Source organism: Aspergillus mulundensis, assembly GCF_003369625.1.
Source record: "Aspergillus mulundensis strain DSM 5745 chromosome Unknown scaffold_1, whole genome shotgun sequence".
NCBI lineage: Eukaryota > Fungi > Ascomycota > Eurotiomycetes > Eurotiales > Aspergillaceae > Aspergillus > Aspergillus mulundensis.
The window spans coordinates 3,342,496-3,368,538 of NW_020797889.1; the positions used below are offsets into that span (position 1 = coordinate 3,342,496).

Here is a 26,043-nt window from a genome sequence, read left to right on the forward strand (position 1 = left end):
GTATGCTATAGCCCGATCAGCCTCATAAGCCCCAACTGCAGTGCTCGCTATAGTATCACCACTGTGAGACGTTGTTGACATGGCACGTGATCTAGCCGCCGAAAAGTCAACTCCCGCAGGCCGAGAACCCCGTTCTCAGCCTTCCAGTCCGTCCGACCAGATCAGCCCGGCTTTGTGGTCACCGATTCACCATGCATCGCCAATCCATTGTGCGACTGGCTCGCCAGTACGGATCCTTTCCGCTGGCCGAATTGCCCCCTGCGTATCTTGCGCCCTCTCTCCATTTCCCCCTAAACCGGTCGACCGTCCAGACCTCGAACTTTTCCTCCACCGCACCGGCTGCTGGCCGCGGCAAAGACTTAAACAAGCAACGCGCGGTATCTGCAATTCACCGGACCGGACCGCGATTCAAGCTCGGAGTGTCAAAATACCCCTTGCCCAAGCCTGTCTCGCCTGAGAACCTCGAGAAGCGTCAAAACACCCCGGACCATGGACTCTGGGGATTCTTCCCCAAGGACCGTCTCCCGTTGAGCACGCCGGAATATGATAACGCGCATGGTTTGTCTGGAGACTCCCGGATTCAGACGAGTGTAGTTTTGCTTATGCTGTGCAGGCCGGTCCTGGTCCATCCAAGAACTCCGCGAAAAGTCTTGGGAAGACCTCCACTGCTTGTGGTGGGTTTGTCTCAGGGAGAAGAACCGCATAGCCACCTCAAACTTGGAAAGAAAGCGCCTGAAGGCTGGTTACGGAGAGTGGGAAGCCACGCAGCGATACCAAACCGTAGGCTCCCTGGACACCTGTATAAGGATCTGAGCTGACCACACTGCGTAGATTCGTGTCACACAGAACGGCATCAAGCACGTCCTCCGAGAGAGGTGGTATGCTTGGGAGGATGCTCAGAACCTCTATAAGAAGGGGTACCGACCTCAAAACGATGATGCCGAGGAGTCGGCGTAATTCTTCGGAGGTTCCTATGCACCTTTATGAGTTTTCTGCCTTCTAGACCTGTACTTTTTACGTGTAGTTTTAGCATCTGAATAATATCAGTCGTTGGATAAAGCTATATGATTCTTTCCGAGGTTTTGAGGAGAGCCGCATATCCGCAAATCAAATCCTTGGTCATGACAAAGGCCATGGAATAAATTATACTTAATGTAAAGCAGGTAAGAACGGACCGAGAAGAGTTACCGAGAAAACTTAAAGTATTCACCTTCTAGAAGAGTCAATGCAATGATAAAATCACGTTCAGCCAGGCTCCCACGCCTGTTTTGACTCCTCTCGAGAACCTAGCTGATCAACGTCGACTTTGAGAGCACTGCAGAAGACTGAGCATGACCAGGATACCTTTGTGCCACTTGTGGGTTTCGTGAAGGATGGGCCGATAAATTCAAGCTTCGATGTAGCATTCGTATCATTTGACGGAACGTACGAATATAAAGGGTTCTTGCGGGGCTGCATGCGTTCAGCTCACTATACTAGGGCCAGGCGTGGTATGGCTCCAGGTACGTATAAGGCTGCTTGAAACTTCAGCTATATGAGCCTGAGAGTGGAGACAGACAAGTGGTAGAGTTTGAGTCGATGGGAGTTGATGATAGTTGAGAATAGTGGATTGTACATCGAGTACCAAGTAGGTCCTCGGTCAAGCAAATAGCTTCATTCCAAGTACTTGACACAAAAAAAAACCAAAGTATGAGTTAGATAAGAATGAAAAGGTCACTCTTACCACCGACATTCTATCACCTACCAGTCAAAAAGCAAGAACAAATAAGGTGCGAAGCCAGTCGACCATCTAGCAAGAATCTAAACCCTAGCACCACAGGGAAACCCCGTCAGCCTCTTTATGAACCACTGCAACCGAAACCAACATAGATCATTCTGCTCATTGGGATCAAGGTTCGAAAATCCTTCCTCCATTTCTCACAGGGACCTCGTCACGCCATGATATAGCCTGATGATGCGGTGCGAACTCCCCAAAGATAGCATTCTCTGGTCCTGGTCAACTTGGACCACGAGAAGAAAAGTGAATGAGAAAACCAGCCAATACTGCAGAGGGCTGCCCTGGGGTTCAAACTCTATGGTACTGGAAGTACGAGTAAACTTTGGACAGAAGTCTTTGAGGAGTTGAGGAAGACGCCGCCGGACTGCATGGTTTAAGTGTCCTGGCGTTATCTCTAGGGTTTACAACTCGGAACTGAGCTGTAAAGACTGCAGGGTATGTGCCTCTGATGCGTTCGTAGAGAGCCGGTGGGTTTCTTCCTGTGTTGGGGCTTCGAGGGCAAGACATATGTAGTGGTTCTTGCATTGGGAGCACATATTGCCCAAGTACACCGTGTAGCAAGGCATTTCGAAGTTTAAACGAATTTCCGTACTTGAGAGTTAGTAGAGCACTGTTCATTGACAGATCGTGTATGTCATTTGTAGGCAATAGGAAGCATACTCGAGCAGAGCAGACTGGCATCATTCTCTGTGGGAGTCTCGTCATTTGCTTCTCTGTCGAATGTCTGCATCTTAGCAAGATAGAATGAGCTCATATTCAAGGGAACCGACAGTCCTTCTGGATTCCGATGAGTTCATGTAAACCAAGAGCACAATCAGCAACAGCCCAGGGAACATTGATATTGATTTGACCTAATGTCTCATGTTTATGCTTCATCCCCAATCAAAACTACTTCAGGTTAGTTTGGCACTGTGTGCTGAAGCACAAGCACAAGTGAACGTGCGCCTCAAATGAGCGAAGTCCAAGCAAACTCTGGCCACTTCAGACTCTCAAAGTTGCTATTGTTGTATGCTGAAAGAGACGTGGCGCTTTGGTCCGAAAAGGGGCTGGGCTCAGGAGTCGAGGACGAGGGTATCCTGATATTGCCATGACACGATAATAATTTCCAGGGTCAATAGATCGTGCACTATTTGCCGGGAGTATATAGATAGGGCCCCAGTGGAGATCGCAATCTGTCAAGAGTTGCCCCTGGAGTGTGTAAAAGGAGAGGATGATCGTGTATAGTTAGCCGGGCCTAGTCGTTTCCAGTGTCCACCTCACCGCTAAGCTCCCAGCTCACCATCTCCGCATCCTTTCAACTTTATCCCCTCTTTCCTGGCAACTGCTTTTCTTTCATATTTTGAACGGTCCATCTTTTTCACTATCACCTTCATCATGGATGAGATTGCCCCCGAATACGATGTTGTTGTCCTCGGCACCGGTATGTACCGAGAACTACCCCGCTGCTTGACGCAAGAGCTCACAACCCCCCTTCAGGCCTGACGGAGTGTGTGCTGTCTGGGTAGGAATTCTCACTATACCTCGTTGGATTCCCATCATGCTTATGACCATATAGTGTACTCAGCGTCAAGGGCAACAAGGTTCTTCACATCGACCGCAATGATCACTACGGAGGGTGAGTTGGCGACCCCGCTTCGCCGCTATGAAATAGCCCGCTAACGCTCACCCAGCGAAGCTGCTTCAGTAAACATCGAGACCGTAAGTCTAGTTGCTTCACAATTGTCTTCCATGCTAATCGCCCTTGTCTGCTTCAGCTCTTCAAGAAATACGGCAACGTCAAGTCCGGCGAGGAACCCTGGAAGAAGTATGGCCGCGTCAACGACTGGAACGTGGACCTGGTGCCGAAGCTGTTGATGGCAAATGGCGAGCTGACCAACATCCTCGTCTCGACCGACGTCACCCGATACCTCGAATTCAAGCAGATTGCCGGTAGCTACGTTCAACAAGGAAGTGGACCCAAGGCGACAGTAGCCAAGGTGCCCTCCGACGCCGGCGAAGCTCTGCGCTCGTCTCTCATGGGCATGTTCGAGAAGCGAAGGGCCAAGAAGTTCCTGGAGTGGGTTGGTGTATTCAAGCAGGAGGATCCGAGCACTCACCAGGGTGCGTATTGCCGACCAAGGCCCTTGACGACGCTAACGCAGTCCAGGTTTGAACATTGCCACGTGCACAATGAAGGAGGTCTACGATAAGTTCTCGCTGGAAACCAACACTCGTGACTTTGTTGGCCACTCGATGGCCCTTTACCAGGATGACGACTACATCGACCGCCCGGGCATGGCCTCCGACGCTATCAACCGCATCCGTCTGTACGTGAACTCGATGGCCCGGTACGGAAAGTCGCCCTACATCTACCCCCTATACGGACTTGGCGAGCTCCCCCAGGGCTTTGCCCGTCTCTCCGCCATCTACGGAGGTACCTACATGCTCAACACCGATGTCGACGAGGTGCTCTACGACGAGAGCGGAAAGGTCTCCGGCATCAAGGCCACAATGAAGGACCGTGAGGACGGCGGCGAGACGATGAAGTTCGAGACCAAGACCAAGAAGATTATTACAGACCCGTCCTACTTCCCCGGCAAGGTTTCTGTCACTGGCTACCTGCTCAAGGCCATTTGCATCCTGAAGCACCCCATCGACAAGACTGATGGCAGTGACTCGCTCCAGCTGATTATTCCCCAGTCCCAGGTTGGACGTAAGCGCGATATCTACATTGCCGTGGTTTCCTCGGCACACAACGTTTGCCCCAAGGGCTACTACATTGCCATCGTCTCAACCATCGCCGAGACGGACTCCAACCACCACCTCGAGCTAGAGCCAGGATTTGAGCGCCTGGGCGAGATTGAAGAGAAGTTCTTCCCTCCCCCCATTCCTCTCTATCAGCCTCTTGAGGATGGCAAGAAAGACAATATCTTCATCTCCAAGAGCTACGACGCCACATCTCACTTCGAGACGACGACTGGTAAGTTCCATAACATCTGGCATAAGAAGGAGAATTTTTTGTACTGATTTTTATAGATGACGTGCGGGACATCTACCGCCGTGCGACTGGCGAGGAGCTTGTCGTTGAAGGTCTCCGGGAAGGTCAGACTCTCGCGGAGGAGTAAATATATCGAGTCCGTGTGGGATTAATATAATGTCGCTTGGATGCTTTTGAATTGAGCACTAATATCCACCGTTTTCCTTTTTCTTTTGCTGGACCGCACACTCTTTCTCTTCTCTTGGACAGGCTGCTAGTAGAGCTGGTATCGAAACCAGCGAGTGCTCTTGTAAGACGACAAAGCGGTAGACAGAACAGAAAAGACAAAATAATAATCGAATCTAAGAGGTATCACATCAACACTCTATATCTACCTACATCTTAACCTCCGGATCCGTATTCGCCTTCTCATGATCCGAAACAACACAAACCTCCTCTCTCCCATCCTCATGCACCCTCAAGATCTCCGACCTCATAAGCGCCAACCTCTTCCCCATACTAACAACCTTGCTCACAAGCCTGACCCTCGTCCCAACAGGCACAGGCCTAAGGTACGTAACATTCAAATGCCGACTCACACCCCCCAGCTCAAAGAACCCTGGCTTCGAGACACCCAGCAGAATCATCGACGAGAGGACATCGAAGAGCGTCGCCGCACACCCGCCATGCAAGTTCCCCAGGAAATTGCAGTGCTTTGGCGCGATAGTGAGCTCGAATGCTATTGTTGGCTGCGGGGCTAGAGACGCCGAGTGGAATGTTAGGTTCAGCGAGGGGGTATCGATGGACCAAGTCTGTGCTTTGTTAGTATTATCGAGCCTTTACTTGGTTTCTAGGGAGCGATTTGGGAATGTACGTCTTCTCCATCGGAGGCTTTGGACATGCGCGCCGCGATGGCGGAGACGTGTTGTTCGAAGTCGGTTAGGGGTCTTTCGGGGAGGTTGAGGGTGCTGCTGGGGGGCTTTTCTGATGACATTTTCTCGTATTTTTCTTTTGACACAGGCCCTTGTTTGATTTAATGTTTATTTTTGTACCAGAATCAAGGAGGAAGAGGAAGTGTGTTGAGGTCAATTACTCTCCGCGCCTGGGGTCCGGGGAAGTCTTACTGTAAAGAGTTGCCGAGGTTAAGGGCCCCTCTTAATCCTCACCCTTGAATTCCAGCATGGATCTTGGGATGCCTAATATTAGTATTCTAGTTATGAAAGTATGCAAAGGATTTTGCTGTTCAGTTAATGGAAATATTGGGGGAAAGAGAATGCAGAAATGCTGTGCCCACACCCACGGTCCATATAGAAGGGACCGACCCGACCTATAAAACCAAAATTGGATTACTTTGAAAGCAGCATTTCCTATTGCCCTGCATTTCTCGACACACTAAGCGAAGCTATGTCATCAAGAAAGTTACCATGGCGAGCTATGTACGTTGGATGAAGAAGACAGGCCGATATACAGGGAAGGCCTTGACGAAAACATTCATAAACAACCTCGACTATGCCGATGTAGCACCTGGAATGATCGCAGTTCCAGACGCAGTAATAGCAGAAGTAGACTGCGCAACTGCACCCCCTCCTGCAATCAGACTCGGTCCGGGGATCGTATAAGTTAGCGGGTTGTAGATGTCCACCAAGATACCAGGGTCAGTAGAAGTATACAACTCCGTGCCTAGGACACCGTCCGGCTGCGCTGACCCACTTCCCGAAACCAGCAAATTGATGCACTGCATGTAATTCTGGGCTCCGCCCTCAGTATGCGCGCTGTGAAGCGCAATAAGCTCATGGCGTAGGACATAGTTCCCCGGCGCAATGCTCTCGGGAATTTTTACGAGCCAGGCGCTATTATTGTCAATGAGCTCATCTGTGCCCCAGTAGCCGGGGACAGAGGAGTCGTCAATGAGCCCGACCTCAGAGATCTTGAAGAACTCCAACGTTGTCTTGTCGACGGTCTGACAGCTGGTGCCGCAGTTCGCGAGATAATCGATCACAGGGCCGTGGTGCGTCTCTGGCCATGGCGTCCACTGGAGGTGGACCGTGTCGCCCGCATTTACTGGAATTGAGCCCTCTCCATTTGCTGCGTCGAGATGGCAGATGATATCGGGGTCGCTGTATCCGTCTGTGGGGAACCCTCCGCCGGTATTTGGGGTTCCCCAGGAGGCGACCAAGGGGATATTACCTCCCAGGTATGGGAAGACGTTGATGTTCCATCCTTGATAGGAGACGCCGTTGACGATGATGTTGGAGATGTGGCCGTGGCCAAGTGCACGGGAAGCGAACAAGCCTGCGAGGAGAATACGCGACATGGCTTGGTAAGCGTTTTCACTAGGAAGTAAGTGAGATAGACAGAATGTTTGCGATCATGGACCTGGCCAAAAACCCATGTCTCATCTTATACTTACTGCGGCACGCTTCCTGGCTTCCCATGGCGCGGATCTTCGTCCATTCTTCACGGATATCCCACCGTCCGGTCAAGAGGACCGCAAGGAAAACGGAATAATCCTTGTCAGTAAACTCATGACTGGACCACTGTAGCTTGGCATATCTGGGGTCATATAAGATGAAACAAGTTGGCCGTATAGAGCTCGGACATGGGAACGGCATGGACTCCGAATCGAAACAGGTATGTCCAAGTCCATCAATCATTCTCCAGTATCGCAAAAAAAGCCTTATCGACCCCGTTTCGGCGGCGCAAGGGCGTTGTATAACACAGTTCAAGGATTCTTGAGCTCGAGGAGGTCATCTGGACCTGGGTTGCTTCGCTTCTTGCTGCGCAGCTCTTCTCTAAAGTGGACATACGTGAGAAGTCGACCCTCACTGCACTGGTGTAGACAAATCCTAAATCTCAGGTAAGATAGAACACCAAGATTTCTTAGCCATGATTCAAGATTTTGCTGCCACAAGTCACTATCTGTCCTGTCAATGGCATTGCAGCCAGGCTCAGGGCAGATATAGAACTTTCCCGTGCCTGATGATTCTGTTAGCGAGCTGCGAATGAGTGTAGACATATTATTCATCCCATTCTCTCTGTCTTCTGTGTAGAGATGGAAATCCAAACAAGGATGATGGATGTGGAGTGAAGATGAAGTGAAAGAGAAAGCTGAGGTTATGCATGCATATCACGTGATCTGTGCTTTGTTGAAGGTGAAGCTCGAGTTCAGTATCACCATCACATCTCCCGAATCCTCCACCTCGAACCGCCGCTTCGCGAGATTATTCGAGGGTCATCCGGGGTGCCAACCGCTTGCCTTCGACCATGGCTACCGATCCCTCACTCCAGGATCCCCTTCTGGCGCTGCGCCGCGCCATTGCGGCCGGCAGCTTGCCCACCGCGACGACCTCCTCCGACCTCTCAACGGAGAACGCAACCGAAGACCTGGCCAAAGCCACGCATCTATATTTTCAGCACCCCTTACCGCAGTCTCTCGCGCTCAACCTGCCTACTCGCTTCATCTCAAGCTCCTCCGGCTCCCCCGTCGATCTCCGCGGTATCTTCTTCGCGTACCAGAAGAAGGACGTCGCGATTCCCGAGTACATCACCTCAGTACAGGAGCTGAACGAGGCACTTAAGAAGAAGGAGCGTGGGGAGGGAGTACCTGAAGAACAGGCGCAAAACCTTACGTTCGTCGAGCGATTGGATCTTATTACATGGTTGGAAGGTGCTTCGGATGAGAGTGAATATATCAAGCCGCTAGAGGGAGCTACGGGCGTCCCCTCGTCGGCGGCTCAGGCTCAGGCATCTTCCAATGTTGCCTCTGGTGCGGCGGGTGTATCTACTGCGCCCAGTGCTGCTCCTGCGGCGGGGGCTGCTGGTGGGAGAGCAGGGAAGGTCATTGACCCCCGGCTCCAGGAGATCTACAATGGGGAGCGAAAGATGGGAGACCGCAACAGTGTTCTACGGGGAATCAAGCAGACGGTAAGCGTACTCATCACCGAAATTGTTGGTCTGTCTCTAAGTATGGTACCAGGACTTCTCGCATGTCCGCAAAATCGCCGAAACCTTCCTCGGACGAAACCGATCACGAACAGGCCAATACGCTCCAGGCGCAAAGCCCGGAGCCAAACCACACTCCATGATCCCAGCGCCCTCAGCCGGCCTCTCTCAACCCCGCAAGGGTACCTCCAAAACGCAGGACCCCATCATCCTCCTCTCCCCCTCTGCCTCCTCCCTCATCCGCATGTCCAATGTCCGCTCATTCCTCGGCGACGGCGTCTTCGTGCCCCCAGACCACCCAACCCTCGCCATGTCCAGTGGCGCCGCCAGCAACATCCTCTACATCCACCGCCCCCTCGGCATCTCCGACCCTTCCTCATCCTCCCGCGCCATCGGTTCCCAAGGCCACGCCCGCAAGCCAACCCGCTTCATCCTCGTCGACAGCACAGCGAACTTCAAGCCAGACTACTGGCAACGCCTCGTCGCCGTTTTCACCACCGGACAAACCTGGCAGTTCAAGTCATACAAGTGGTCGTCGCCCCCGGAACTGTTCAAGCACGCCTCCGGCATATACGTCGGCTGGCGTGGCGAGGATGTCCCGCGTGACGTTCGCGGCTGGGGCCGTGGCGTGCGGAGCTTCTCCGTCGAGCGCTGGGACGACAAAGGCGGCGTTAACGGGTCAGGGCGCTGGCGGGATCGTGAGGTCGTGGAGGGGATTTGGACGGCTATAGAGGAGGGCATGAAGCTGCGTGGGTGGGGGTCTAAGTAGATGGATGACATGACGGGTGGGATGGGCCTGAAAACTAAACAACGTCTTTTTTTCTTCCTTTACTCCTTTGGACTCTGTACATGGCGTTTTGCGGGTATTGGCGTTCTTACCTTCTTGCCGATCTATGTCTTATCTACGCTTTACTTAACTCTACGTATAACTTACACTACTGCTGCCATGTTGGACGGTAATTTTCGCTTCCATCTGAGCTGTGACGAACTTGGAGGGAATAAAAATCACTAGACCAAAACTCTATGCTATTGAGTCAGACGAGCATATTTGAAATATCACGCTCTATCCACATCTTGATACTCTAGTCACAGCCAGTTTGGTAAAGATCAACCTTCCGAAATATGGGGTAGAACTATACAAATTTAGAGACGTGAACAAATGACAAATAATGAACAAGCCGTGACAAATCTAAACCAATAGAACCACATTTCCTAATGTTTTTTATACTGCATTTCTGTAGGTAGGTATGTAGGTCATAGCATATGTATACAGGAATAGCAGGACACCTTCAGGAGCAGTCAAAAAGGAAATTGGACCCATGAAAATGCAAAACCAGATAGATGCATGTAGATGATAGAAGATTGATGCTCGATCCGATGCACGGGGAAAGAAGCATATGACAAGAGCACATTTACATGGTCAGATGCCCCAGAGACAACAAAGAAAATGGATGAAAATAAGAAACGAAATGGAATAAGGAAATAGAGGTCTTAGCTTCATGCATCAGAAAAAGAGAAAAGAGAAGAAATGGAAAGAAACGCCACTCTAATGCTGCTCAACAATTATGTTCTGGCCTCTCCTCTCCGTGTTTTCTATTCTTGAATAGAAATCATGCGAAAAGAACAGGGAAGAGGTGGATATAAGGGATGACAGAAAAGCTCAGCAAGATCTCGGCCCAGGCGTCTCTATCAACGTGATCCGTGGATCATAACATCTTTCATATCTCGTCATGGCTTGCAAAAGCTCGTCGGGGAAATCGGTATCGTGTATCGAGGGTGATTATATATAGGAAACAATGCGGAGGGTGTTCATATCACAGACGTGGAATGAGAAATAAGACGTATCGCGTGGAACATACTCGTGTCTAGAAAGTAATATCGATATCGATCAATCGAATACGATGGGCGTAGCCATCACGTTCGTAGATATTCACTGTCATGAACGTTGCGAGCGGCTCATGGATCGTTCTGGGACATTTCCAGGCGTAGGCGAGTAAGATCTCCCACCACCAATCAGATCATCGACATCGTGCTCCTGAAGAATGGCAGAATATTTCGGGTCGCGCAGGAATTTGGGGACAGAATCCTAGTACAGATTAGCTACTAAGCAATAATGGACAGAACCCGGTGCCACTCACGCTCGACATCAGCTTGAACACTGATGTTTGCGCCATCTCAAACAGCTGTACTACTTCTTGAAGACTCTTGAGCATTGATTCGTCGTCTCCTACTGCTTTAGTCATGCGACTGGCCAGGCTATTGCGGAGCGCGTGGTCAATGTTGAGCTCGCAGGGAGACCCAGGCGCTAAGAAAGCGTTGTAGAGGCCTTGACAAGTCAGAAAAAAATCAAGCAAGTTGCCGATAGCATGACTTACCATATGCTGCTGCAAGTGTTTCCCGTACAGCGTCAGGCTTCTTGAAATGACCGACTTTGTCGAACTTGTGATATTGTGTAGTAAACTCAGAAACGTCAATGTAGAATGATAAGTTCTCTTCACAGAGCGAAAAGCGGAGGAATTCGCGGAACAGCAGGCGCAACGCAGGGTCCTGTAAGATGTGGTTCAGGCGCGCATTGTTGGAATCTCTGGGGATGCCACGGCTGTCATAAGTCGTCGTGTCGCGGGGCTTGTCGCGAGCGAGCCAGCCGCAAACTCGTTGGCCACGCTCAGTTATGGCGTAGATCGCGTTTTTAGAGGGTTGGAAAGCAACCAAGGAGTTTTCGAGTTGAGGGATTGAACGGTCTTCTTGGAGGACAGTGATCAATCCATACTTGACGAAAAGTTCTGCAATCAAAACTGTTTCCCGAGGCTCAATCGTTGTCGAACAGTCCATCAACCAGTCAACCGCACCCTTTCCAGTAAACGTGTTGGCGCAAATTTTGTCGCCAACTTTGCGCTCGCGTGCCATCTTTACACCAACCAAGCCATTCGAATAGTCGCTGAGGGAATCCGAATCCGAGCTCGAAACACTGCTCTTCACATTGGGCCCGTCTTGTCCAGCAAATCGGCGGAAGATGACCTCAATTGTTGCTCGATCGTGGGAAAGCTTGTCGGTTTCGGTATCCCGCTCCAGATTGACCAGCTGCATCGTGTTACGAGGCGACTCAAGAACATCGATAACGTGGCGCGCCGTAATTCCGTTTCGCTGGCAGAATCGTTGCAGGATGTTAATACCCTTTGGAGTAAGCTGATACAAAGCGCCCTTTAGTGGGAACGTGTGCGTATATTTGCCGTCCACCGACTCAATGAAGCGAGCATCCACAAATCGCTGACATACTGAGCGAGCCATTTCTTTAGCCATAGAGAAAGTGGTTGTTGTGGTCGTGGTTACGATGCGGGAGGGGTCTTTCGGGTCTGGCATCCGGTTCGATTGGGAGAACTTTAGGGAGCCCAGGTTGTTGATGGCTTCCTCTGATGTGAAGGTGTGGTCATATTTCGTGAAGCGAACGCGGTGCGAATCCAGTTTCAAGCTGACCATAAGAGTAGAGAAGAGGTCCATAAAATCCTACAAAAAAAAACACACAGTTGTCAGTCATTGTTCCTTAGCACAATTGCGCTATTGATCGTGTATTACCTTAGTGAAAGGACGATCATCCTCCGTCATGCGCAACAGCCTTGACGATGTTTGATGCATTTTGGTGGGAGAAACAGGTCTTTTTTCGGGAATCGGCGGAACGAGTTGGATGGTCTGGCGGCGCCTTTCTGCTGCAGAATTGGGCTGCTCAGTGACCGCTGACAAGGGTTCGAACGGGGCAGAGCTTGACTGCTCGCTACTGCCGCTACCGTCAGACAATGGCGGGGATAGTGGGACAGCGCTTGGTGTTTCGCCGATGCTCAGTTGAGAGGCCTTTCGCGAATGCTTCTGCAGGCTTCCGGACGAGGCGGACTGCCGGAGAGAGGAATTCGTGGTGGATCCAATGGACGAGAGATTGGCGAGAGCACTGGAAGTCTTCTCTCGAGCAAGAGCAGCAAAAGAGCGTCTGTTCCGTCGCGAAATGGAGCCAATAACCGAGCCCGTGAAGCTGGGTGCGGTTGAGGTGGCGGGGAAGTCGGAGGAGATGAGGGACGAGGTGGAGGTGAAGGATGGGAGGCCAAAGTCGACCGGGGAGGAAGACGAAGGAACAGCGACAACAACAGCAGCAGCAGCAGAAGAAGGGGAGGACTGAGGCTGATAATCAATCTGAGAAGAGGGAGGGGAGCCTTGATTGAGGGGAGCGGCAGATATGGAAGTTGGCATTGAAGAGGGCAAGGCCGAGAGTGGGAGGGTAAGTAAGGTAAAAGTAAATGAAACGAGAGAAAAAAAAAATAATAATAAAATAAAAATAAAATACAGTACGGATGACGAAAATCAGGCTAAAACCAGAGGGGACTGAAAAGGGTAGAAAATTGGGGGAGGGAGGGGGGAAAGGGACAGTGTGAGTGGGAGTGGGATTGGGAGAGAGGATCAAAGGGAGAAGGGAAGGGAAGGGAGGTGGAGGTGGATAAGGGAAATGAAACCTTGAGTTCTTCAGGCTTCATGGGATTAGGACATCGCCCGCTAGGATCCTCCTCTTTCTGTGTGTAGTAGTCCAAGTCTGTCAGCCTTGAGAGTCAGAATCATAATCCTTCCATCAGCCCATATTTGAGCAGAAGTAATATTTATTCCTTCCTGCTCCCTCCAGGGGCACCTAGCCGCTGAGTCTAGCAGAGGTGAAGAATTCGGCCTGTCATTCCCGACCCACCGAGCACGCGGACGGTTTCATGCACCAGCGCAACGTGGGCCAAGAGCAGATGTGGATGGATGGATCGGCCTCTGGCGCGATCAGAGAACCTGGCCTTGCTGCAAGGGTGTTGCTGCTGCAGCCATGTACCTTGTCTGAGGTGCCAGTACGCAGTAGTCCGTACCTGCCACCGTCGAGGTACCGAAGTAGGATACTTTGCGTAGACCCGTGGTATTCAGCGCTTTAGGAGATCTCGCAAGGCTGAAGATAATCTATCTTGATTCTTGAAGAACGACTGAAGAAGATATCCTGGTAACGGGGCTAGACTGGACGCGTGTAATGGAAATACCGTAAATTACCCTTATCGGACGATCAGCTGGGAAAAACTGTTTCCGTTCCTGGGGTTCCGTCAAAAACACCGAGCCTTTCCTTTGTCTCTTCGGGTCGCCCAATTCTTGCTTATTTTGTTACTATTTTACTGACAAAGACCTTCTTACTCATTTACTACTCCGGACAGCGACTGCAGCAGCAAGCCTCAAAACGTGGTCGCCGCGAACTGCCAAAACTGCCCAAGCACCTTCCGTTTCCAGTAGACTCTTTTCTGAGCCAGCCCCATACACGCAAGAGCCAATCATCGGGCGGTACTGGCGGCTCCTTCCCGGGTCGGGACTAGCGCCTTCACACCCCAGTCCAGCAGCACAGTTCAAGCAGGATTTGCGTGACGGTCCGTCTTTCAAGGACTTCCAGCTCCTTGCCAATCTCATTTGTGACTACAAGATTTGATCGACTGGCAAGACGGATCTCCGGAGATGATATACTTACTCCATATGCGTACGACGTTATTTCCCTTGCTCCGACGATAGCGGCCTTTCTGCCCACGTGGAACTCCACGCTTGCGGCTTGAGAACCCTGACCGATGTGCTACAGCCGAGCCTACAGTGCTACCAAAGACGCAAACTTCCGTCACGTGAATCAAGCGCTTTCTAGATGCAGATCACGACTCGGGACTTTCTGCTTTCGCGAGTCATGGGCGTTCTAGAAGGCTCTTTTGAGGGAGTTAATAGTCAGATCCCTTGGCTTGTACAACTGCGCTGACTCGATTTCACATTATATTATTGTTTCCATACATTTGCGTCGCTTCTCGTCCTTACCGTGAGCTGCTGATACCGGCAGCACTATCCAATAATCGACACTTCGATACGTCTCTTACGATACGCTCAATAATACTCATAGTTCGGGGCCACACCAACGCTAAACCCACCTAGTGGGCTCTAGCGTGGCTGAGCGGCTGGAGGGATCGGACTCCTTGGATGATTCTGACCTTCCCAATTGTTGCCTAGCCGAGATCCATGCGGATCCACGTGGACACACGTGGACTCGTGGAGAGAAACGACTCTCGCTCGGGCGCCTTGGCTTAGAGTCCGCCGTTTGACATCGCCGCTTGGGCGGTATCTCGCGCTTTCAGCCCTTGTCATTGGTACGAATTCTCCTCATCAGATGAATCGCCTTTATCGGCCTCCTATGATTCACATACTGTCAACTTGTGAGGAGTGTGGATGCTGCCCCGGAGATTGTGAGATAGCAGTGGACTAAATACTCCGGCTATCTCAGTCTCGGCATTTGCTCGGTGCTAGCGCACTTCACCATCTTTATTTGATCTCGGCGGCAACGCATAAAATTCCGGTCGTTCAGCGAAGATTACAAGAGCCGCGCGGACCGCGACAAGTCTACTCTTGGTAGACGGAGAGTCGGAGACTGGAGTTACTAGTATCGCCGCAATTCTTGGATTGGATGTATCAATTCACCGCATCTTACAGGTGTTACGGCCTACGGAGTACTCGGTCACGCTCCGAGTTCGGCCGCCCTGAGCAAAAGGAAGCTTCCATTATACCTTCTCCGCCAGCCAAAAGAGTCAAGGCTCTAAACTACTTTACATGTTCTTCCCCGGCGCTCTCCGTTGGCTCCCTGGAAGCTGAGGCTCAAAGGGACGATCGGAGATTCAGTTCGTCAATTAAGGTTCGACTTAAGCCATGCAAACAAGCTACGATGACAAATACACGAGTCATGGCTAATCCAGCCTGACTGCCTTAGTGATGTTTCTTGATTCCTTCCTCGGCTTCTCGAGCTTACTCTAGTGTCCACTCAGTACCACTCAGACAAGAGCGGTGAGCGTCGGCCGACGTCCAGCGACCCGTGTTATTCTGGTCCACATGCTTCAGAGACATATTCAACAGGTGACCTTGATTCTTTTTAGAGAAACAGCAGGCTTGCTTGCTTTCTGTTTGCTGTGTACGTAAGCTCCTGACATTCATCCAAGCAGCCGACGCATACTGTTTCTGCGCAAACTGTTTGGATCTGTCGAAGATTCGCGGCTAGCTTGGTCCGGACTCCAATTCTCTACTCGCGGTCAGAGCACAGCAGTGAGCGCGAAAACTTAAAGCATGACGATCACTGATCGCCACGCTCTTGCAGCAAAAATTGCGAGGGTGTGTTCTTGTCCTGTATTACCATGATCTGCCGTTGGTTGGCAAGGGTCGAGACGTTTGAAAGTCTCAGTTTGACGTCAAAAGCTAGATCCTGCCGCGCTTTGGGGACTCGCGAATACGCTCTTCTGTCATAATTGTGGCTGAAGCTGGTGGTGACATCGTTGAAGTGAGAATCCGGAGTCCGGATAGGGCCGTTATCTTGTCCAAAACGACCGAAATCGTTCTCCTTGCTATCGCTCGTGTCCGTCTACGGAGGTATCGGGACAGCATGCGTCGGCTCAAAAACGATTCCGCCTGTCGTAAGCTCAGCCCACGGGTGAGAGCAACCAAGAATTTGATGGTCAGTCCTCGCGGTAATCATTTTAAATGTCACGGCTTAGTATTTCAGGACAAATTCTCATCTCGTTGCAAAATGCCGAGTTAGACTACAAGCAGTGACCAACTACCGACACGCGGGACGGGCGTATGGATGCCTGAAACAACCTCAACTGTGACACACTACTACTGACATCTTGATTTGGGCCTTACAAGGTGTTCGGCAATTCCCGCTGCCATCCACTCTGGATTCTCGCAAGCTCTCATCTGGAGGCTGGGGCACGGACTCTGTACCTGTTTCGTTATGGTTACGAGGCCGGCCCCGTAGTAAGATGCAGCATGGTTTTGTGCCACGCCGTGGCTGCCAGGTGGTATGTTTGCCTCGAGAATTGACACCAATGGCTCTTCTTTGTCTGGGGAGGATGTTTCCAAATCCAGCCAAGTGCATAAGCTGGCCTAGAGATGAGTTTCAACTACGAATATGAAGCTTCCATCGGTCATGTTATTTCTTTTTCAGCTCCCGACTTGGGAACAGCACAGCGACTCACTGTGAGCACTGACCACCGGCCACCGACATGACACCAGTCGGCTCGTAAGGTCCTCGCTGACCTCGGCAGCGCTCCACGAGTCCACAATAATTCTGTACCCGCGGTTGTGTCCGTATCCTGAAACAGATGGAGCGGGCTAACATGGCACTCGTGGGTCATGAAAGCAGGCAAGCCAAATCGTTAGTCGCGTGAACCACGTGGCATAAAGATGGCTAGCCAAACTTAATGCTCCATGGTTTGTCCCAAGCAACCTTGCCGATTAATATACGGTATACACCTTCCCGTTTCTGAGGATCCAAGATGAAAAGCAGGAGGCTAAGAGGCTAAACCGAAGTGTGCAGACCGACAATCTGCGCCGACAACTTGATCATACAGCAGCAGTCAATGTCGAAATGCTAACGCAAGAGTCATATTATTGAGGAAGGCCCTGCGTTGACCACATCTTTGTCAGTTCCAGCCCATCAATAGCTCTAAGAACATTTCCCCCCTCCTATCTCTATCCCAACAAAGGTATGAGACATGTCGGCGCATCCGAAAATGCCGAGATATTTCCTTCACCACATGGCGATGGACCGTATGACCAGGCTGCCCCAGCGAAACGTCATGACATGGAGAACTCGAAAGAAAAGCGGACACCTTCGCCACCGCCCATCAAGGTGGAGCTGCTGGTCTCCAGAATCTAGTAACGGCTTTACGACAGCTCCAGGCTCAAGCCGTTTATTTTTACCATAAACGGCGTAGAATGTTCTTCGTCGCCGCCGCTAGAAGCTCTTGAAGAATGAGGCGCGAACTAAGAGATGTCATATCCATTCTACCCGTGTCCAGTCCAAAACTGCGCTTCTAGAATATGACAGTGTGCACAGATGCACCAACAGACAGCCCGTGTCAAGTTGACATGATATCGCTCAAGGCGGAATGTTTCATCCTTTGCCTATCCAATCCTTTGTTCAACGACGCGTCAACCCCTTTTCTTGATCTCCCTGTGATTTATCCAGAGCAAAACAAAATATGAGATCATACGAGCCCACTGTTATTCCATGGTTCTGGAAATGATTTAATCTCAGTCGCCGAATGTGATATCAATCTAGCCTGTCGATGACTCGTTGATCGCTGCCCGTGACCAGGGATGGGCTCAAAGCGGCAAGCCCCTTACAGGCCAAGAGATTGGAAAACTCTAGAAGGATTCTAGAAGGAAGCTAGAACAATCCCGTGTTTCGCCTTCAGCCTTCCCTATCCATGGACCATCAGGTTTCAGGCGGGTGCATCCCCCGTTTGGTTTAACCGCATCTTGCAAATGCAGGTGTCTCGGCGAGGCGGCCTAGGATCCCGTCCTTCTCTGATAGCTGGGATGAAGGCAAGGCTGAGATTGAGTTTACTCTGGCTCAGTGGCAAATACCAATGAGATGTTTCAACTGTCAACCAGTCTTTGCCGCGACCCCTACCTTGGCGAAGCCATACTGAGTCGTCTGGTTTTACAGGTAAACACGTGAATCTACTTCCAGAGACTGGCTTGTTCGAGAATAGAAGGATATTCATATTCCACCCTGACAAATTAACACCGACTATCAATTGATAATTGATACTACCATAGTCCGCAGAAGCTCGGATCGCCCGAAAATTGGACATGAGAGGCAGGCAGACCACACGTGAGGATCTTCGAGCCTGTTACACCGCATCTCTAATCTTCTGTCTAGTGGTAATCTATGTCCGAACTAGTAACTCCTCTGCCATGGCAGGCCTTCTCTCCCTGAGTCTGAGGCTGGTAAGTCCTGATTTCCAGAACCATGGATCACTTCTGCGCCCGAAAGGCCACGAGGGTGGCAAAGTCAAATCCAGAAAAACTTCTGATCGATCGGGCCCCTTATAACGTCAGCATTATTGTCGTATCGATCACGATTATTGCCGACGACCAGAGCCAGTCAGCCTCAGGGCCGCAGAATACGATCCATGCCAAGCTCGGATACGAGGAGACTGAGTCTTGAGTCTATTGACAGGCCAGACCTTCTCCGGACTCCAGATCTCGGAGCGACCGAGCGACCGAGCGACAGGCATCTGCGCGCCTTAGTCATTGCCACGATATAGTTAGCCCTATATCGGCCACTGTCAGAGCAGAGCAGGGCCAAGGCTAGTGATAAGGATTTAGTAGCGTGGGAGTCGGTCCAATAATGGATATCTGCTGCTGATCCTTGTTGTCCACGCGAGAAGCAAACGACGGAGCTGAAAGACAGGGAGCTAACTTGGTCGTCTTGTAGTTAGGCTAGATCTGATTAGCCCCAACTTTGCCCAGTCTTACTTGGCGCAACGGTTTGCAAGGTGAGCGTCTGACGGCGGAATTGGTACTAAAGTCGCTATAGGGCTGCTAGGTGATACCACCACGCATAGTCTAGGATGAGATTGGCTGTGGGGAATCACAACACGTGCTGTGTCCGAGTAACATGGCCTTTCAGGTATGTATACAGAGAGTCTCCAGGTACATACAGGGTACATCGTCCCTGCCAGCCAATTAATTGCCCAAATGTCGTGCATTAGTGCCGACATGACAGCCCCAGCCACTGGCCAATTCAAACGGATGAAGCCACCGACATAAACTTCCAATTCCAGAACAAGCATCCCTGATACTGTTATTCGGACCCATGTTGTCTCCGTTCCGCCGTTGCACAGGCTTCCTCGCTAATGCCTGGTTTTATTTTCAAGTCCGTTTGACTGTCGTGTAACGAACTATGCCACTAGTCCGCTACTACCGCAGCGTGGATTGGCGTGGCAGCTGCTCCTCTGCAGAGGCGAATGCAGTGTCATCCGGTTCCGGTGCCTCCGGACTCCAACGTGGCTCGGTGGCTTAGCATTTTTGGTCAGACTCGGTCTCGGTTCCTTCACGGAACAGCCTGCTGTTGCTGCAGTACGGTAGTGTTGCTGCAGGCGTGCGTTTCCTTCTACTCGGATGGTCTACGTGCATCCTGGGCGTCTGCGGTTTGCTGAGGATTCACGGCCCTTCCCTGCCTGCATCAGGCTCCCTGATTCTCTTCCCTCGAATTCGCTCATCGGACTGCGATTGGGATTCATCATTCGAACAACCCTTCGGGTATACTCGCTTATGCTTAAACCCAGTGCCGGCCCCGGGGGCTGACTCCGCCTCTAAGCCTGTGGGGGGGCGATGACTATGGTCTCTATGCATACGACCAAGCAAGGTAGGTGCGTCTGTCTACGGAGGCAAGGGAGCCATGCCATGTATCATGGAAAGTGCTTATTCCGGCCCTCGCTCTCGGAAGAGGCGGTCGACTCCGGGCCCGAATTCAATTCAAATGTACTTCGGCGCTTCCTTGCTGATGTTCATCGTACGCAGTATACTTGGGTACATGATGACATCTAGCGACCTCCGGGCTAGGTACTGTGCTTAGTGCTTACCCACCTGGGCGTAGTGCCTCCGGAACCCTATCGAACTTCCAAATCGGAATGGTACCCGGTGCCGTGGTAGTGGTACACTATTGACTTAGTCCACCAACCTATCGATACACTTTCTACACATGTCCTCGCAACGCGCCTGTCCAGCTAGGGCGAGCTTAATGAACGAACTCAATACTCCACCAGCATCTGCTACCCTAGCATTCATCTTGGAGCTATAAAAAGCTTATTACTCGGCTACGACGCCGGTTTTGTGACTAATTTACTTAGCATGGTCTACTCTCTCGCCCGAAATGCGCAGCCCTATAATTAGAGTGATCACGAAGCTGCGTTTCATTTCGTCTCGTTTCAAGCTGACTCACCACGTAGCAAGAAATGCAAATATACAGGGCCGTAATCTAATAGACTTAATATACTGGAAACAAGCCGTTGGCGTGGATTTTCGGGATATATCTGAAACTGAAACGGCCGTGGCCTGAGCTTTCGGTGTCTAATTATCATCTATGGCACCACATCTGTATACAAATATAGGTCATGACATGCATGAGGACTCCGCAAGTGGTCTGATTCAGAGGCAATGGGTCTATACAGAGATTGTTCTACTCTTACGTGTGATGATTTGATATAGGATGTAGATAGGCCATCACTTATTAGGCAATCACATACAGGATTTAACAGTCCGTGTCCAACAAAGATTCAATTGCTCAAGAATTTAGCTATTCATTACCGTGTCCACCAGATGCCGCATATTGGAGCGGCATGAATTACAGCAGATTGGGAAGAAAGAAAGAAATAGACCATCACTCCGGTACTACCCACCCACCCACTCACATAGAAAAAATCTTCCCATACTCATCACGATAGAGCTCCTTGCCAACACGGACAATAAACACCTGACTCTTGCTCGTCTTCCGATCAAACCCCTCATACCCCCAAACATCCTCCATGTCCTTCCGGAACGCCGTCTTGCGCTTCCCATCACGCACCCTCAACTTCTCAAAAAAGACATACGCCGCGTAGAAGACGCTGCTCTGGTTGCCATCCGTAGAGCCGGACTTGGCCATGAACGAGGTCAGAGGTCCCGTCGTCATGGGTTTCCCGTTATTCTGGTTCGGCAGGCACTTGGAGATTTCTCGCAGGAAGGCGGCCTTTTTGCAGGAGGTGTGGTCGAGGAAGGTTTGGATCTTGTGCCGGATGACGTCGCAGGTGTCGTAGACTGGGACGTCGCCTTCGTCTTCGCCGTCGAGGTAGATGGTGCTGACGTCGTAGTTGGTTGTGGAGGTGTAGTCGAGCTCGGATTCTGACTCTGTGCCGGAATCGGAAGCTGCGTCTGAGTCTGAGTCTTGTTCCTCGTCTTCTTGCTCTTGCTCATGGGCTGAGTCTAAGTCTGAGGTCAAGTCTGAGTCTTGTTCCTCGTCGTCTTGCTCTTGCTCTTGGTCTGACTCCAACCTGGCTCTCTTGCCCTTCGCATGCTCACTCTCCCTCCCAATCTGCGCTTCCACCTCCTGTCTGAATTGGCGCAGATACTCAGGGCTCCTCCTGAGCTGTTGCCTCTGTTCTTCCTGCTCGTCCTTGTTCTCACGTTCCAGCTCTACCCTGGCTCTCTTGCCCCCACTAACACCACCAGCCGCACCTCTCTTCTTGCTTGCATTCGCATTCTTCTCCTGCAGCGGCTGCCGGGATCGACCACGAGTAGTACGCGTGCTTGCACTGGCACTTGCACTAGCACCCGCGCCTGCATCCGCATCGGCATTTTCAGACTCAGACTCCGAGATCTCACCCCCCGCCAACGATACCGGCCCACGCCCATTCAAGCGCCGGTTCATTCTAGCCGGGAACTCCTCCTCCGTCAGTTCCTCGCCCGCAATGAGCTTCTTGCATACGTCGACGGTGAGAAGACCGCAGAAGCCTGTCTCCCGGATCGCCTTCTGCAGCTTCCTATCCCTGGCCCTGCTTTCCTTGTCGAATTTCGGCCATGCGTGCTCTTCTGCGTTGCGAAGCTGAGGCATGGTGAGCTCCGGACTTGGACTAGTTTTGCTTAGATCTTGATGGGTTGAAGGTACTTGTAATCAATGGTCGATGACAAGAGATGGATGGTGGATGATGATGGATGATGGTATGGCGATGGTAAACAACACGAACACGAACGCGCGTTCACGTGATCCACTTCGATCTATAGGGGGGTTTGGATCAGGACCACTTGCTGTGCTGCCTCGAATCTCTACATCTGAGCTCGAAAACGAGTCTTGGATTATGGTCGACCTCTTAATTAGTTAGATGCCCTTTTTTGAAGAAATAGCTAGCTAGATGATAGCCATCAAGCCCTTGGTCAACTAAATATATCTGTAGTCCAATATTTGGCTTGATGATATGCAACGAACACAATAATATATTCTTACATCAGTTGCACGGAGCTCCCATTTCTAAAGCAAAAATTCATCCTCAGAAGAGTGATAGTGATGGGCAATTTCCTCAGCAGTCAGTACCAGACGATAATCAGCGCCTCAAGTCAATGGAAGACTATAGGCAGGGGAGTAATCAACAAATGCACAGACGACCTCACGCTCAGCTAATTGCTAAATATAAAAGATGGCCTGTGCCATCCCTGTACCAAGATCAGGGCCTAGAACCCAGCTAAGTCACAAGAAGTCTCATTAAAATATCATGGATACAATGCCGCTAACATCAACGGACATGACTCGAGACGAACCACGGTAAGCCTCCATACATACGAGCTAGTATGTAACGACTAACGGTGCGCCTATTTAGTCTAAAATAGCCAGATACCAGTGTCTAAGAGCAAGCAGCGTCCAAGATCGCACGTAGCAACCCAAAACGCCCGTACCCACGCATTTAAAACCACCCTGCGACGCCGGGCCTGCGCCGCACGGGACATAGCCAACGCCAAACCCAGTCTGATGATGCCTGCATGACCATGCCATGGCGATGATCTCGAGATCACAGCTAGTAGACTAGCAGCCGGGAGTTGCAGCACAGGGCAGTCACTGTATTCCGCGCCTGGATAAGAGCCACGACGCCATATACACCGTATTTCGTATGTGATCAAATCACCTCTGAGACTGCAACGTTCAAGCATCACGCCACCACCTCCCAAGCGACCCCCCAGACCCCACCAAATCAACGACCTCCTCGAAGCTGATTTCAACGCGGAACATGCGTCCATCGGCCGTGCCACTTCCACCACCAACAGGACTAATAAGCCCCCAAGCGACCAGTCGTTCCCACGCCTCGCGCGCGACGTCTCTCCCCCAAACACGTCCGGGCGTGACAGACGCACCAGAGACAGAGGCAGAGGTCTTCGCTGACGTCAGGAGCCGGACGTATTCCGCGTACGCGGCGGGGAAGGACAGCGCCAGTGGGGCGAGATCTTGTGGTTGGCCGGTTTCAGCACCCGGGTCGTATAGGGCTGTTAGGCGGGTTGCGGCGAGGAGGAGGGAGAGAGGGAGGGAGGAGGGGGTTGATGAGGTGGATGTGGAGAGGGATGGCTGGAAGGGGAGGGGCGCTGGGTCAGGGCAGGAGAGCGGGTGGTTTGAGAATGTGCTGGGGGTGGGGATCTGAGGGGACGAAGTGGAAGTGGATGAGGTGATGCTGTGATGGAGCTCGGTAATGGGAATCAGCGCGCTCGTGAAGAATTCCCGCACGGATTTGGTTTGATGGTATATCCGGCGCAAGTGCGTCTGGAACGCCGGATCGGCCCAGAGTGCCTGTAGGGTGTGAGCTAGATTGCTAGTCTGAGGGTGAAACAAGCTTGTGGTCTTACCTGTAGATACGCTCTCCACCCGTCCAGGGCCGTCTTCCAGCTATCGGACTTGGCGATCGACTGGTCATCGGCGCTGAATCTGGATCCTTCGACTCCTTCGTCGAGGTCTAACCCAGCAAGACAGGCCTCGGAGAATACCTCAAATGTCTTCGGCAGCGGCACGTAGACCGATCTGTGACTGAATCGGCTCTTGACTCGTTTTTCCAGCATCTCGGTCACGTCCACTTTCGTCGTAACCCCAAGGACTGCCAGGGGCGCTTTGCGCGCTTGCGCGATATCAAACAGGTTGTAAAGAAGGGTCTGGCGGGGGTGCGTAACAAATAGGTCAAATTCGTCCAAGACAATCACAATCGACTTAGCCGTCGTCGTGCCGTTCTGATTACCGGCAGAGCCCTGCAGCTCTTCGGGATGGGAGAGAAGAGCAAGCAACGTCGCCATAGTATCCGCATAACTGGTCACCTTTCCCGCATCTTCTTCTGTATTCATCTCGCGGCCAAGCTGTCGCCATATCTCACGCAGCGCCAGTCGGTCGTCCGTATGTAGAAAGCCATTGAGCCGGACAACGTGGAACTCGTTTTTGTGCTCCTCCTTCAGATTTGAGACAACCGTCTCTATGATAGCTGTCTTTCCTGCTCCGCGCGATCCAAGGAGAAGCATCGAGTTACCCTCTCCAACGGTAACACTCTGCTGCACGAGTTTATGCACCTTGTGGTACTCGACATCAAGCCCCTTCAATGGGACAAGCCTTTTCCCATTTAGCTTCTCAACCACCGTCCTCGTTAGTAATTGCACTTCTCGCGCGTAGCCGTTGCGCACGAGATTCTGGAACGCCTCCACATACGGAGGCAAAGCTTCCTCCCCCGTAGCATCACCCTCCTTCCCATCCAAATCGCGCCGAGCAAGATCCTGCTGCAGCTGCATGGCGACAAGATCATCCAAGCCATCCTGGAAATCATCCGGAGACGGCGACCGATCTTTTTTCACACTATCAGACCCATCCGCCTCCGTCCCAGTAAACCGCACAGAAGCCCTCTTCGACCGCGGCCTGGCGGGCCGTTTAGCCTTGGGCTCAGGCGTCCCGGACTCCGATGCTTCTTCCTGATCCTCATCCTCAAAATCATCCCCCGTCTCCGATACCTGCGACTGCAACGATTGGCGTGGCCGCCGCCTTACACCCCCCGACGCAGACCGCGTCGGCTTTTCTCCAGCCGCAGTAGTAGCGGCAGGTGTCGGCGTAGACGTAGCCGTAGGCGTAGAAGCAGCCGTATCCTTGGCCGGCGTCGGTTTGGACTTCCTCACCGACCGCGTGCGCACGGCTTCATAGCGCACAGCCTCATCTTCGTACCGCTGCGGCGCTTTCCTCTGGCGCCCGCTTGACCGCGTTCCCGCCCTGGAAGGGGTATCATCTGTCTTCGGGTTTGCGTCTCCGTTGTTGGTTTCCGCGGCCTCCGCGACCGCGTCGTTTGAGGGAGCCTGTGGCGGCGTCGCGGTGTTTTGCATTGTAATGTCGCCGTCTTCGTCTATAACTGCGACATCGGATACGCGCCTCCTTTTCGCTGCCCGTGGGTCTTGCATTGGTTCTGGTTGGGACGGATGGAATGGGTGATCTTTTGATTGGGGAAAGGAGGTCTTTCAAGAAGTAGGATTCGTGCGCGAAGGGTTCCGTATCGACAATTTATAGAGAGTATGACGGACTGAGTGAATCAGCAGGCGGAAAATGTTGATAAAGCATAGAATTGAAGCTAGGGCGATTCAATTCGAAAAGTGCTCGGCGATGATTAGAGGAAATGCCTGGGGGTGCTTTGGACGGACAGCTGCACTGCAATGATGTACTTATTCAGACAGTGAAAAGGGACTAATTGGAATATTCGTTATTTGAGCAGCAAGCCATTGGTTGAGCCCACGCGCATGGAGATTTGAAGGTGTCTGAAGATGTTGGGAGCTCGGAGATGGTTCTCTCATATTCAGGCAAAAGCTGTCGGCCTCAGGCAAGGAATTGGACGCGAAGTCAGGTGCTCGGGGCTCCATAATATATCTCAGTAGTTCAACATATCTACGAATTTAAATGGATCTTTCATTCTTGAGTCTCCATGGGACATTGGCAGAAGAATAGGATAATAGAAAGGCAAAGCCTTTATAT

At 51.6% G+C, this 26,043-nt stretch overlaps 8 protein-coding genes across 8 annotated transcripts; 3 read left to right on the forward strand and 5 right to left on the reverse strand.

The window, feature by feature from the left end:
- Positions 1-191: 191 nt before the first annotated feature.
- Positions 192-957, forward strand: mrpl4 (mitochondrial 54S ribosomal protein uL29m; the record flags this gene model as incomplete). Its single annotated transcript, XM_026744589.1, has 3 exons — positions 192-558; positions 614-780; positions 832-957. 3 exons carry the CDS (start codon positions 192-194, stop codon positions 955-957), a joined length of 660 nt encoding a protein of 219 aa, XP_026607752.1.
- A 2,194-nt stretch (positions 958-3,151) lies between these two features.
- Positions 3,152-4,881, forward strand: DSM5745_02574 (secretory pathway gdp dissociation inhibitor; the record flags this gene model as incomplete). Its single annotated transcript, XM_026744590.1, has 7 exons — positions 3,152-3,197; positions 3,254-3,278; positions 3,333-3,392; positions 3,448-3,475; positions 3,532-3,877; positions 3,924-4,736; positions 4,793-4,881. 7 exons carry the CDS (start codon positions 3,152-3,154, stop codon positions 4,879-4,881), a joined length of 1,407 nt encoding a protein of 468 aa, XP_026607753.1.
- Positions 4,882-5,128: 247 nt separating this feature from the next.
- DSM5745_02575 (PaaI family thioesterase) lies at positions 5,129-5,727 on the reverse strand (the record flags this gene model as incomplete). Its single annotated transcript, XM_026744591.1, has 2 exons — positions 5,129-5,545; positions 5,608-5,727. The coding sequence occupies 2 exons, from the start codon at positions 5,725-5,727 to the stop codon at positions 5,129-5,131; spliced, it is 537 nt and encodes a 178-aa protein (XP_026607754.1).
- A 513-nt stretch (positions 5,728-6,240) lies between these two features.
- Positions 6,241-7,187, reverse strand: DSM5745_02576 (lytic polysaccharide monooxygenase auxiliary activity family 9 protein; the record flags this gene model as incomplete). Its single annotated transcript, XM_026744592.1, has 2 exons — positions 6,241-7,066; positions 7,144-7,187. The coding sequence occupies 2 exons, from the start codon at positions 7,185-7,187 to the stop codon at positions 6,241-6,243; spliced, it is 870 nt and encodes a 289-aa protein (XP_026607755.1).
- An 810-nt stretch (positions 7,188-7,997) lies between these two features.
- Positions 7,998-9,444, forward strand: DSM5745_02577 (CDC73 C-terminal domain-containing protein; the record flags this gene model as incomplete). Its single annotated transcript, XM_026744593.1, has 2 exons — positions 7,998-8,657; positions 8,710-9,444. The coding sequence occupies 2 exons, from the start codon at positions 7,998-8,000 to the stop codon at positions 9,442-9,444; spliced, it is 1,395 nt and encodes a 464-aa protein (XP_026607756.1).
- Positions 9,445-10,611: 1,167 nt separating this feature from the next.
- Positions 10,612-12,911, reverse strand: flbA (developmental regulator FlbA; the record flags this gene model as incomplete). Its single annotated transcript, XM_026744594.1, has 4 exons — positions 10,612-10,761; positions 10,814-11,001; positions 11,051-12,179; positions 12,249-12,911. 4 exons carry the CDS (start codon positions 12,909-12,911, stop codon positions 10,612-10,614), a joined length of 2,130 nt encoding a protein of 709 aa, XP_026607757.1.
- An 8,038-nt stretch (positions 12,912-20,949) lies between these two features.
- DSM5745_02579 (uncharacterized protein) lies at positions 20,950-22,131 on the reverse strand (the record flags this gene model as incomplete). Its single annotated transcript, XM_026744595.1, has 1 exon — positions 20,950-22,131. The coding sequence occupies one exon, from the start codon at positions 22,129-22,131 to the stop codon at positions 20,950-20,952; it is 1,182 nt and encodes a 393-aa protein (XP_026607758.1).
- A 1,080-nt stretch (positions 22,132-23,211) lies between these two features.
- Positions 23,212-25,478, reverse strand: DSM5745_02580 (origin recognition complex subunit 4; the record flags this gene model as incomplete). The annotated part of the gene is made up of 2 exons (XM_026744596.1): positions 23,212-23,847; positions 23,904-25,478. 2 exons carry the CDS (start codon positions 25,476-25,478, stop codon positions 23,212-23,214), a joined length of 2,211 nt encoding a protein of 736 aa, XP_026607759.1.
- Positions 25,479-26,043: the final 565 nt, after the last annotated feature.